General features: G+C 48.2%; 1 protein-coding gene across 1 annotated transcript; it reads right to left on the reverse strand.

Moving 5' to 3' along the window:
• Nucleotides 1-3: 3 nt before the first annotated feature.
• Nucleotides 4-12,192, reverse strand: LOC128707505 (lysosomal-trafficking regulator). The gene is made up of 9 exons (XM_053802459.1): nucleotides 12,100-12,192; nucleotides 11,945-12,024; nucleotides 11,448-11,667; nucleotides 11,203-11,322; nucleotides 8,397-11,121; nucleotides 3,898-7,988; nucleotides 3,665-3,824; nucleotides 197-3,563; nucleotides 4-130 (listed from the first exon to the last, which is right to left on the reverse strand). The coding sequence occupies exons 1-9, from the start codon at nucleotides 12,190-12,192 to the stop codon at nucleotides 4-6; spliced, it is 10,983 nt and encodes a 3,660-aa protein (XP_053658434.1).
• Between the last annotated feature and the right edge of the window lie 948 nt (nucleotides 12,193-13,140).

Raw genomic sequence — 13,140 nt, forward strand, 5'->3', positions numbered from 1 at the left:
CACTTAAACACCGTTTTGATATGGTTCCTGTATACTTGGCAAAACACCGGGAAGACCTTCGGCTGTCCACGTTTGAACGGTATTGTTTGCTGTGAGCAGCAGCAAATGTTGGTATTTAGAAAAAAGGGCACTGCAACAAATAACATACATTTTAGTGTAATTCCGTTTAGCTGAATGCTTTTTTTGACCAACTTACCACTTGATCCCATTCGGTTCGACGTTAACCTCACGTAGGAGTGCAAAGTTCCAGCTTGAGTAAAATCGCACAATACCGCTCTCGAGTGCGACTGCGATACAATTCACACCGCAGCCTTCTTTGATCGAAGAGTACGTTATCGCCTGTATGGGACTTTCGACGAACACGTGCTCAACGTATTGGGCATTGACTGTATACAGGCGCAACTGATCGCGTCGATTCGTACCCATCGTGACGTTCACATAGTCCGCATTATAATTTTCCGTCACCTCGAAACTGTCGTCGTCCTCTACCAGTGTTGCACTGCTCCAGGATTCAGGTCCCCCAAACGAACGACCCCGACTGGCATTGGCAGAGTGTACCAGCACAATATCACCCAAAGTCGGACTGATAGCGATTTGACTGATCATCGAATGCAACATATTGACCGGTCTGGGTATTTCGCGTACGTACGTTAAACTATTCACATCCCAAATGGCGGCGCATCCATCGATCGACACGCTCACAACGATCTTGTATTCCATCGATACACGGATTGCACTGATCGGTGCACGATGTTTGAGCAATTGTATCGGATATGTCCACTCCATCTGATCGTCATGCGGTATCCGTTGTTCGGACTGTGCTTGTTGCTGCTGTTCGTCCGGATCCATTTCCAACCGACGCCGCAAATTGGCACTCTTCCGATCGATCCATCGCCGGAACGAGCTTGATCGCGATCGTGACATCATCGTTACCGCCGGTTGCATATTCTGATTGAAAAACGAAACACGTCTTCTGCGGGAACGTTGATGAAACACGACAATACGCCCGGAACGATGCCCAAAAAAGATACTAGTACAGTGCGGATCCGAACCGCAGGCCGTGATTGGATCGTAGGCGAAGCTACTACTACCGTAAATCAATTCTCTCGACCGTTCTGTTGGTCCACTATCCTGGAGCAACCGAATCCTTAGCCGATCATCCGTTTCACCCCAGCTGATGGTATAATGCTTTTTTGCTCCAGTTCCCTGTGTTGTCGCACAAAACACATTCATCTTTTCTGGCAAAACATATACCTTTTGTCCATCCAGCGTAATCAATGAAGCAGGTGGTAGTGTGCCTCTCTCGACTCCCAACAATTCCTTCGATAGCTTTTCCCACACGTCTACGAGCTTTGGATCGGCCAGTATGGGACTGCCGCAGTACAATCCCCACCGTAGTCCAACGACAGTTTCCAACACTTTGGGAGGGTTCGCTAGCAGTGGATTCATTGCCGGGGGAGGATGGGCCGTGTCAAACAGACGTAGTGGCATCTGTCCATACGTTTTAACCATCGTTTCGAGGGCCAGCTTCATGACCGGATCGTCAATATCGGCCGCCGTAAAATCACAGTAAGTCGCCGGATGGAACACATTGATAGCATCGATCGCTGCCTGGCCTGTCTGCTTGTATCCGAATATTAAATCTATCCAATGACTCAGCTGTCGCCGTACAATGTTTGCCTCCAGTGCTTGTCGATGGATGAGCACGAACAAACGTGCGGAGCCGTTGCACCATGCGGGCAGCTCAACGTGGTTTACCGGTTCTCCCGACTGTCTTGTGCCAAAATCAAATCCCTCCTGATTTTCGAGGAACTCGGGAAAGGTGAAAAATTCCGGTATCAGCTCTTTCACATCCGTCGGCGAATCCTTGCTCGCCAGATTCCACGTCGTTTGCAGTGAATGAAATGTTCGATCCGGTATGTCGAAGCTATCGTCTTGATACTGCAAAAACAGGGAAGTAAACGGTAGGACACGCACCAAAAAGTGAAGTACCGTGCCGGAATTGGAGTAGTGTGAACTGTAATGGTACGGCTGAATCTTGCGTCGTCCACCATCGGGATCGCCACTCTCCGCCTGGCGTAAGTGGTTGTAGTTGTTGATGTAATGTTTTTCCAGCTCACGATGCTGAACCGCGATAGGCTTCTCCAGCAGACGGAAACTTCGTTCGGCCAGAAGATCGAGCGTCCTCGTGTCATAGTTTGCCAGTATCCAGGGATACACGGGATACTGCATGAGGTCGTGGTACGTTCGGCCGGAGATTTGATTAAGCAGCATCAGGTACTCCCAGTTCGAGAGCGCACCTTCGCGCCACTGCTGCGTGTGTTGGTCCAACTCCTGCCGACCACACCGTACCACGAGATCGTGGAAAAATCCTTCAAATGTATCTCGTTCGCTCGGGTCGCGGTCGAACACGATGAACAGTGACTTACCGCACTTGAGAAACACCTCCACCGCGGATTCTTGATGCTCAAACCGCTTGGTCCATATCTTGGTAATGTCGTGCAAGTCGTATATCTCTAGCTCACCGGCTTCGTACGGTTTCAGCACCAATTCTGTGCTCGTTATTATACACTCACACTCCAGTTCACGGCTGGGGGAACTTTTGCGCACGGTGAACGTGTACAGTACTTGATCCTCAACCGAATACTCATGACGGTAATCGTTCGAGAAAAGATACGCCAGCAAGGGTGTGTGTTCCCGTTCGTTTTCTTGTTTATCACTATTTTCCGGCATTGCTTCCTTTAGCAAAAATCGACGATCGATAGTCATCTGGCAGCGGCGCATTCGTTTCAACGCCATATCCGGCCCGAACGTATCGTCCAGCTCCCATGAGTTCGGGTAATGCCGGGCAGCGTACCACGGGGCATCTTCGTGCGTCATACGTCCGACCAATTGGTGCCATTGGTCGTAAAATCGATAATCGTTATCCTTGCGCAGCTGTATAATCAGCTCCTTACGGAGCCGATTCTGCTTTTCGACGCTATTACGTGTTATTTGCATTGCCGCTACCGTACACGAGTAGATTAGCTTCTCTTGCCGTGCGATCGATTTCATAATCGTTTGCTCCTGATCATTCATACTGATCGCTCGCAAATATTCGAAATCTTTTAACGTCTGCGTCAAGTTCCAGCTGGCACCGTGCGACAACCCGCCGTCAATGGATTGATAGAACGTATTGACCAGTCGCAATTCTTCCAGCGGGATGTGCTTTTGATTAAGCAATAGTATGCTCTGGACAAACACCTTCAACATTTTAACGTCACAGATCGCCGACAGATGGTTGCCACCACTCTCTAGGTAGTGTCCCAGCTGCCGGATGGTGTAGATTTTCAGCCGGATCGTACGTTTTGGTAAAAGGCACCAAAGGATAATATTGCCACCGCGCGGATTGCCGTTCAATGTACGATTCAGCAAGTGCCGGACGAGGGCCATTTCTGCATCGGAGAGATCACTTTCGGGATCACTGTTAGTGACGAATTGTATTGCCTTATCGTGCAGTCGGTTGAAACGTGTCTTTATTTCAGCTTTCGAGAGATTACATCCTACCAGCTCGACGGTGAAAGCTGTTGAAAGATAATCAAAGTTTATTTGGTTACAATTCATAAGCCACAAGAAACGCTTATGTATCCTCGGAATAAACATCTTCTTACAAAACGATACTTACAAGTATTCTTATTGCCAATGATTGATTGCTTTGGACGAAAGATAAATATTTGGAGCACATTGCGTAGTAGTGCTGCATGAAGATCACGTACCCCTTTCGTTACACGTTCGTTCTTGTGTTTTTGCGCAACCGTTAGCCCGTTTAATAAATCCCAAAATGGCTGCAAATAAAAAATGAAAATCATTTAAACAACTATCGATCGTTTGACTGTTTCAAGGACCAAACACACTTACATTAGCGACATTGCTCAATATCATTAGATGCGAAAAGCTGGTCAAAAACTCAAGCAAGTAGGTTCGGCTTTCCTCTTGGACGAGTTCTTCCTTTTCGTTCATCTTCGCCGCCGTTTTTACCAGTGCCCACACGAGCCCGTTATCGATCATATGTTGACCGGCACGGCGACGATGCTTCGTACAGATGTACTCAATCACGTGCAGCACACTGCGAAACAGCGTTGGATCGATGTGTGCCTGTATCAGGATCGCTATTAACACGTTCAGACCATTCTCGCGCACCACTTCCACCGAACCTTCCTGCAATAGCGTCGCCAATGGATGATCTTCGCCCCGATCCATCGCTAGCGGTGTATGCGATTTCGTGATCCACCGATAGCAACTACCGAGCAGCTCTGCATTCACACTGTGCGTCCCGATCTGATTAGCCAGATGGTACCAAAACACCTTCGACTGTTCTTCGCTGTACTGCTGCAATAACACACCGCCACCAGATTGACCCATGGCACTCCCAGTAGGGCTACTACCACCCATCCTGGCACTGTCAATCCGATCATCAATTACCGCCACCAGATTCAGCAGCATGGTGCGAATGCGAATGTTACCATTATTCGCCAGAATGAGCATTGTTTCGAGGATACGGTTTTCGCCACTCAAGAACTTACACGCATCCCGGTCGGGCAGAATGAGCAGAAAGTCGCACATGATGCGCAGGAAACTTTCCTGTAAAAAGTCATTCCCGGTGGCGAAATAGTTTTGTTCGAAAAATTTGTACCGAATCGCAGCGGACGTTGCGGACGATGATGAGGAGGTTGGTGCGCTATGCGATTGACTTTGATGCTGACCGCTGATCCGGTTCAGATCATTCCGTGGGCAAGATCTCGGTGAACCGCTGGCAGCAATCCTTGGTGATCCGAATTGTTTCTTTCTGCTGCCGGAGGTTGCTCTTATATTGGGTGAACTTTTCAATCGCCTTAACTTCCGCTTTCCGTTTCCACGTTTGTCGATACCGTCAAGCAAACTTTTACGCCTCAGCTTACCTTCGGCAATGGCAATGTTAAGCTTTTCGTAATATTCCTCACTACCTACACCACCATCGGGAGAGTTTAGTTTAGGACTTTTCGGTGCATTCGCTACTGGACTGCGATGCTTCTCATCGATCGACACCGTCGTCCCTGTGCTGCTGTTCGGATTCGTCGAAGCGGTCTGGCTGGTGTCTATAATGAAACTCGTTGTTGCTGACTCGAGTGAACTGCTTCCACCGATCGTAAGTGGTATAATTTTGCGCAGCTGTGACTGTGGCCGAAGACGGCGATCTCTAAGCTGCATCTTGGGGGTTGGTGGTCCACTGCTAGCGCCACTACTGCTCGTAATCGTCCGGTCACTGCGTTTCCCCCCACCCCCGAACTGGTTCGGGCTGATGTTGAAGTAAAACTTTTGACGATCGTGCGTCACGTAGCTGTCGGTGGGCTTATGCATCAGCAGCAATAGCTCCATGATTTCATTCAACAGTGCCACCTTTGGCGGCGTGGAAGACAGGATCGCTATCAACGAAACGAGCAAATCTGCTGCTTTGCGTGAGATTTTTACCGTTTTTGCCGGAATAACGAAGTTTACGCGACAAAAATCGATCAAGGCCGAAACGAGCGAAGCGTCCTGCAAGCGCTGGCAGTTGTACATCATGCCCGGGTGCTTATCGCGTGTGGCAGTAGCCAGCGCGGATAGTAGAAGATCAAGCACCTCCTCCGACTGATCGATCCAGATTTGAAAGTTTTCCAACAGGAACGTTATCATGCCTGGGTAGCGAATGCGGGCAGATGAAGTGGGCAGTACGCGGTAGTGGTCACCACGCTTTGCCACGATTGGTTGGTCAAACGCCAGCTCCAACAGCGCCGTCAGCAGTGCAATATCTTTGTTACACTTTTTGCTCTTCAGCACCACTCCGATCAGTTCGAGATAGTTACACTGTACGAACTCGTTGAAGAAATCTTGATTAGAATGCGCGACGCGTAACAGCAACTTGAGCGCGGCAACATGTAGGGCCGGTGTATCGCTAATTTCTACCACACGGGCGAAGTACACGAGCATCACGGAAACACCGCCAGCGATCAGTAACGATCGCTGCAGCGATTCGATTTCCATCGCTTTTAGCTTGCCGGCAAACGACATGAGACCAAGGTTCTGATGGCGTCCCACAAAAGAATCCATTTTGTTGGGAGTCAAGTACCCGACGTGAGTTCGCTCTAGGAGTTGCAGCGAACCTACCATGCGTAGATCGTTCACGGACAGTTTGGATAAGTTTAGCGTGCCATAGTTAGGAATCATGTAACCGGTAGCGAACGCTACAAAGCTCGTAACATTTGGCCCGATTGCGTACAGATTCGCCAACACGGCTTCGTCCGTAATGCAACGGCTGAACAGGTGAACAACTGCAAGTCCATACCCGACGGAACATTCATTCAATTCACTAGCCCGGTGGCCTACGGTGAGGACGGTTAGGTCCGTGTCCATGTGTATCTTGCAGGGATTCGGGAGCGAAAACTGTGCCAACTGCTGCACACCGTCGTTCATGACCGTTACCTGTACTTCATCGTCGTTCTGCTGCACGGCGAAGGTTAGCATTGACCAGCAACCTTCGGGAACACACCAATCCTGCCCGACCGTACACTGGCGTAGATTCACATCCATCGTTGCATTGTCTACCCGTTTCAGTGGGGTCAACCCGACGCCCTGCTCAGTCGAATCCTTCCGTCCCTGTCCGACGGGTAGTTGCTTGAAGCAATACACACATTGCGCACGTGGTGTATCAACCATAAACGCGTGTGATGCCGCATCAGTAATCCCACGCAGCAAATGTTTGTACATCCACAAGTGTTGCATTTCTTTGGCACAATTATCGCAGCATTCCGTTCTTTTGATCGCTTTGCTGAGATACTGCTTCGTGTTGCTGGGTGTTATTAGACAGTCCGGCTTACTGTAGCGTACCACCAGTTGACGCTGAGTGTTGAAATATATCGACAACATTTGCTTCTCGCTGCCCACGGACAGTAGGTGCGTAAAGTCGGTTTGCTGACGATCCGCGAGCTGTGCCACCCGAACCCAAGCCGACACGGTAAATCCATTCCCGTGCCAAGGGTAGAAGTTTGCGTAATTCATTGGTACGATTGTGGAAGCATCGGTGAAGCCGCTGTGTACATTGAAACAGAAATGATGTTCCCGTAGGAAGGTGATTTTCTTGGCCAACAGTACATCGCATGAAGAAGTAAATGTGCGATCAGCGTGCAGCACTGGGAATTGCACACACTGATAACATTCGACAACGGAACCGGCTTCGAAAAGGTTCGTTAGCTTGGTAAGAATCAATTGCACCGGGGGATCCTTATGGCTCAACAGTTGCATGAATTTGATCAGCACCTCAGGCACGTCCAGATCGACGATCAAATCAACTATGGCAGCCTGTAGCTCCTTTAGCCGTGCGTCACTGGTTTGCAGCACCGTTGCAAAGCCACGGATGAGATACAGCGAACCTCCGAGATGGTTGCGTATGATGTTTAGCTTCACGACCATCTGTGCCAGTACGGGGCACCAGTGTTCGGGACGTTCCACACAGCGGCGCGACAGTTCTACCAGTATTTCCGTAACGATCGTACAGATTTGTTCGTTTGCCAAACGGTTTGTGCTGCACTGTTTCATTCCGCCAGCCGTCTCTTTCCTTGTGCTCAGTTCCGTTGGACAGTAAGCGTCGATTTCTACATCTCCCTCGTACCCATCTTCACGTGCCGTTGTATACGAATCATCTGTCGAGCTTAAATCATCGGTCTCATCGTCATGGTACAGTGACACCGTTAACAAATCGATCTCATCCTCCTGCAGCGACATTTTGGCGTAATGGTTCCTTTCCCGTCCGGAATCGTTTTCCTGCCGCATAAAGTTCAGTGCTTGGGTTGATTCTTTGCGCATTTCTGCCACCTTTAGTAGCGCGTGTAGCACATTGATAACATTGTTGGCCGTGTTAGGACAGTCCCAGTCCTTCGTAGCACAGTTCAACAATAGTTTTTTCAATTCGATTAACGCAACCTGCATCGTGTTTGCTGTAAAAAAGACGCACAGAAGAAACACTTTATCAATGCAAAAATTGTTACTTAATATATAATACAATCTCTCCAGTTTAACTCAGTCCTCTCGTGAACCACATCTAATGAATGAGAGTGTTTCAACCGAAGTGCAAAGCAAATGTACAAACGTCTGTGAGCGTTTTCTTAATAAGTTTGTATGTGTGTGTAGAGGGCTTTTTCATTTATAAGGTTTCACTAACGATATGAACGTTTAAAGATTTCCACACAACGCCCTACATCATACGAACGACACAAAGAAAGGAACACGGCCGTGAGTAGTACATTCAATTGAAACACAACCAGATCGAATTCCATTCGATCCACAACCCCCTGCCGTTATCCTCGCCCTCTTATACAACCCACCGTACATCAAGCTAAACTTACCAAGCTCCGGTTTTAGGTTTTCACATTCATCAGCACCATCGGTTAAACCATTCGTAAGCAGCTGCATCGAGGCCATTATTGTTTCGAGCAGGTTTGTTAACTTTTTCTTAACATTTGCATTCCCTGGATCCGCTAGCAGCTTTCTTGCCTCCAGTGGCAAAGCCATCAGACGTCGTTTGATGGCCACTGGGTCGCGCTGTCCGGAGTCCGAACCGCCAAGAATATCTTCCATCAGGTGGCTAAGGATCTGCCGTATATTGAACAGCTCCGATAGAGACCATTTCTTTTCCAGTTTGCTGCTGTTATTAGTTGATTGACTAGCTGGGAACAAAAATTCCCTTTGCAGTTCGTCATTGATCGTGGCGAGTTGCAGTTCGCGCAAGAAAGAATAATCGTCCTCCTCTTCCAACCAACCGGTAGTGGGTGTAGTGGATTCCGCACCTGCTCGATGTATGTTGCTTAAATCTCCGGTAGCACTGTAGTGCAAGCTTGCGCTAGATAACGAACCGTCTAAAAGTTGATCGTTGAAATGAAAGATATTAAGTACGCTTTTACGTTCCGGTTCGTATTGAAAATTTTGCATATTTTCAGCCTGGTTCGCTGCCAATGGTGGTTCGGTGACTAATGCTTCCGGTTCATGCGAAGTAATAGAGCCACCGTGGAAAAGACAAATGCTAGCGAGGTTGTGCGCTAGCTCCAGACAGTGCTTGACTCCAGTTACCCCATCATAACGTTGCAAGAATTGTTTTAGGAAACGATGGCTTTCCTTCAGTAACTGTCGAACTGTTTTCCAGTGCTCCAGATGTAATTGAAGCATCGTTTCCAGGGGAATCGTACATCGTGTTCTAATGACTGTCGCTGTGTTTCTAACAGGTTTAAGCGAAATGCCTACCTTACTGTCGGAAATAGTTGCAAAAAGGTTTCCCATATAAGTGATCTGTTCATCCAAGTGATCGAAAAGCATTTCGACCAATTTGTTCACAAACTCTTCGGGCAACGATTCATCCCGAATGCCTGTGGTCATGATCAGGTGCATACTGTGTGCGAACTCGACACGCCCGCTAAGAACACGCAACAGTACTAGATTTTCATCGCGGTAGAACAAATTCATTTCCCGTTGTTCCTGTTTAGCGACGACTCGACAGATGATCAACAGACACGCGTTAACAATCTCCTTCCAACCTTCATCCTCGGGGGATGATCCGTAGACGAGCTGCTCCGACTCCGTCCTTTCGATCAAACGCTGCAATTCACTTTGCAGCTGCTTTTGTACCAGCTCCTGTAGCAAAAACGATCGCAATCGGTACGGGATAACGCGGGCAATATCGAGTAGGTAACGCAAAAACGTTGGCATGCGCGATCGATTCTCGATTCGTTTGAACTCACCAAACGCCTCCCGGTGGGTGCGGCAGAACTGCTCGTAGAACGTATTTGCCGCATGGTCCGATTCGCACGTTGCGCACTGTGATCGGTTGAAAATCGCATGGACGACGGCACGACTCGCAAAGTTAAGCCGCAGCTTCGGTATTAGTTCATCGTTCGAAAGTTTCATTAGCACCTCGAGCGTGTGTGCGTTCGTGTTGCAACAGCATAGTTGATACACCTTGAAGAAGTTTACCATTAACCGTTGGTCGGTGTGCTTCACCTGGGGGAACAGATTTAGCAACAGATTCTCCAGTGCACACACGTACCCGTGCCGTGCGTCCTGCCGGGAATGATGCAGCCGGAACCGGCTTTTGCGCGTTCTTCTGCAGTTGCCTCTAGTAGGTGCAAGAGCAAAGATGAAATTTTGCAACATCGTGATCAGTATTTCAACTAACCCAGAAGAGCACGAGTGCATCGTTTGTATCCACGGTACCACGACACCGTTGTTATTACCGATCGCACCGATCCGCGAACCGAGCTGCAGGAAGCTGTACGTATGCTTCACAATGTCGAGATTACTTTCAAGCAGTTTAAATATCGTTAAAAACAATTGCTCACTCACAACGTTGTCGCAAAAGTGCAGAAACGATTGATTTACCGCGGAAACAATCGTGTAGATGAGATTGTACGTAAACTCGGTCGAAAGCGCATCGCAGTTTTGGTCGCGCAGTTCTTCCTTTAGCAGCTCGACCATATCCGTAGCAACTGTGCGCAGGCTGAGATCGTTCGAATCGAGCGTTTGCAGAAAAAACATATTGTTCAGGCACAGCATCACAAGACCGAGCAGTTTGTGGCGTATAACGAACCGATTGTCCATACTTTCTTCGAACCGTTCCTGGCGTTTTAGTTGCTCGAGCGCAACGCGCAAACAGGACACAGTTACGGAGTTCTCATCGATGGTAAGCACATTTTCGTGTACGATCAAACTTTCCAGCAGGTTTAGAACGGTCAGCGTAAACTCGTCTTGCGTAAGTGTTTTCGCCGATTCGCTGATCGGGCGACGGTGCAAGTGCTGTGCCGCCTTGGAATAGTCGACTGTAGAAGCGAATGTATTGGGACCGCTCAGCTGGCGCATGAACGCCGTCGATAACTGTGCTGGTCTGTTCTGTGTGTTTCGCTTTATGCTATCGCGATGCCATTCACCGTTGTAGGAACGCATTTTTAAAACAGTTCTTAGAAACTGCCCGTATCCTTGTGGCAATAGTAGCGGCACGATGGTAGGATAAGGTTCCGTGTTCCACTTCGTTGTCGGTAGTATTCGTACCAGAACCGCAGCTATCTCCCGACTGTTTGCAATGTCCTGCGGATATAGGAGAAATATCAGTTAAAAATTACACTACACTCTAGTTCGTTATTGTAAAATACGCTGTTTTACACCTACTTTGGCACCAATTTTGGATAGCGTCCTTAGTAACAGACCACCGATTCCATTGAGAAAGAAATCCTTCAACCACTGGCAACGACTTTCGCTGCTATCCTCCGCATGCGCGGGTAATTCAACCTGAAAAGATAATTGTATGAAATGAAGATAAGAACGGGGGCGGTAAATATAGTATCATCCCTTAACGGCATCTGTTTCTTCGGTGCAAATGTGCATTCAGTTTTTGGGTAATTTTTTGTACATACATCTTCCTCAGTTGAATTGCTGTCTATCTTGGAGTTACATTTCCCCGTCTCAGACGCCACATTGTCGTGGGGTGGAAGAGTAGAGGAATTACTATTGTGCGTTACTTCCGCCGAGGGCGTTGTATCAACTCGAGCGTACCGTTTTACGGTGGGATCACAGATTTCGTATATCAACAACAGTAGCTGCCGTGATAAGGCGGATGAGATGTTCTCGTACCGGCTATGGTGACGATTTGGTGAAACGGATCGCATGCGGATCAAGCAAGCATGGAGATAGAGTGAGAGAAAGAAAAAAAAGGCGCAGATTAAAGCTTGCGTGTGGATTAAGCAGACAGGGGGAAGGGATGCATCCCGACGATTGAATCATCGACCCAGTCAACTTATCTGCGAACGTAAAAACATACACCAGCAACTCCAGCCAAACTGGAATAACTGCTTCCGGGGCCGGATGATAAGAGAAAACCGGCTCAACCACATTCGCTCCGGGTATTACTTACTTCCTACGATCAAGATGTAAACGATCTCCCTCGGTAAGCTGGTTGAACCCTTCGAGGAACTGCTCAATCTCCGCTTTTCGCTAGAACAATCAACGCAGTAAATGAACAATGTGTCTAACTGCGAAGTTATGCGTATGCTGCGGCATTTCACTTACCTGGTAAATGTCCACTGACGAGTGACTGTCGTAAATTTGTGCCCACAGCTCACACAACTGGCCGATGACTCGGTCCGCCGTTTCTAGAGCCATCGTGATCGTGAGGGACGCGGTGTGTTTACCATACGGTGGGGGGTTATATTGCACCTGAGTGCTTACCTGGTCAGTATGTTTGCGCGCACAAGGCTTTCACACGACACTACACAAGGTCAATATTTACGGGGCAGCAGTGCACTACTTTCTTGCAAAATGATCCTCTCATCGAAGGTTCCGTTTGATGAAGATGTTCAGATCAAAGGAACCCTTTACTTAGCTCGCACGATATTACGTGAAGGGGTTCGAATCAGAATATCTTTGCTCCGCAGTACGACGCACTACAATCAACAACAACACCATTCATCACAGTTCAAATTGGATTGTATCCAACAGCAGTCTGAAAGTCAGCTGGAAATGAACACAACTCATGGTACGAGCGTAAAACACAAGCGTGTAACCCTCACTCCGTACTGCAGCGTAAACCTGCTCATCGTCGTTCTGGTTCTGGCATTGCGGTTGTAATCGGGCGACTGTTCCGTAGCCACTTTTGTTGCTTCACTTTAGCGCGCTCGAAACAAAAGATAGGACGCGCACACTGCACCACACTGCCATACTAATTGCGTAGGATTTTGGCTGTCGTCACAAGGCGCAATGTATGTCGAACGCGCCAAGCAGTCGTTGTGTGTGGGTTGTCGGGCGCGGATGATTGCGTCCAGGGTGGAGGAGACTTTGTTTTGATTTCATTTCGTCACACACTTGCTTCATTGCTATGTATCCGCACACTAGCAAACAATTCGCACCACACCAACACAGGGTAAAATGTTTAGCACTAGCACTTGAATTCGCGAAATACACATGCAGGTATACCATTTCATGAGGACTTCAAAATACGCTCGTTGAAGTGATTCATTTATATTCATTGATGTTGTTCTGGCTTGCCTAATGCCTGACTACAGTTGTCTTCAATTATAACCAATAGCAGAAGAATCAGTACAGCGTTCGTTC

The sequence above is a fragment of the Anopheles marshallii genome, chromosome 2, assembly GCF_943734725.1.
Source record: "Anopheles marshallii chromosome 2, idAnoMarsDA_429_01, whole genome shotgun sequence".
NCBI lineage: Eukaryota > Metazoa > Arthropoda > Insecta > Diptera > Culicidae > Anopheles > Anopheles marshallii.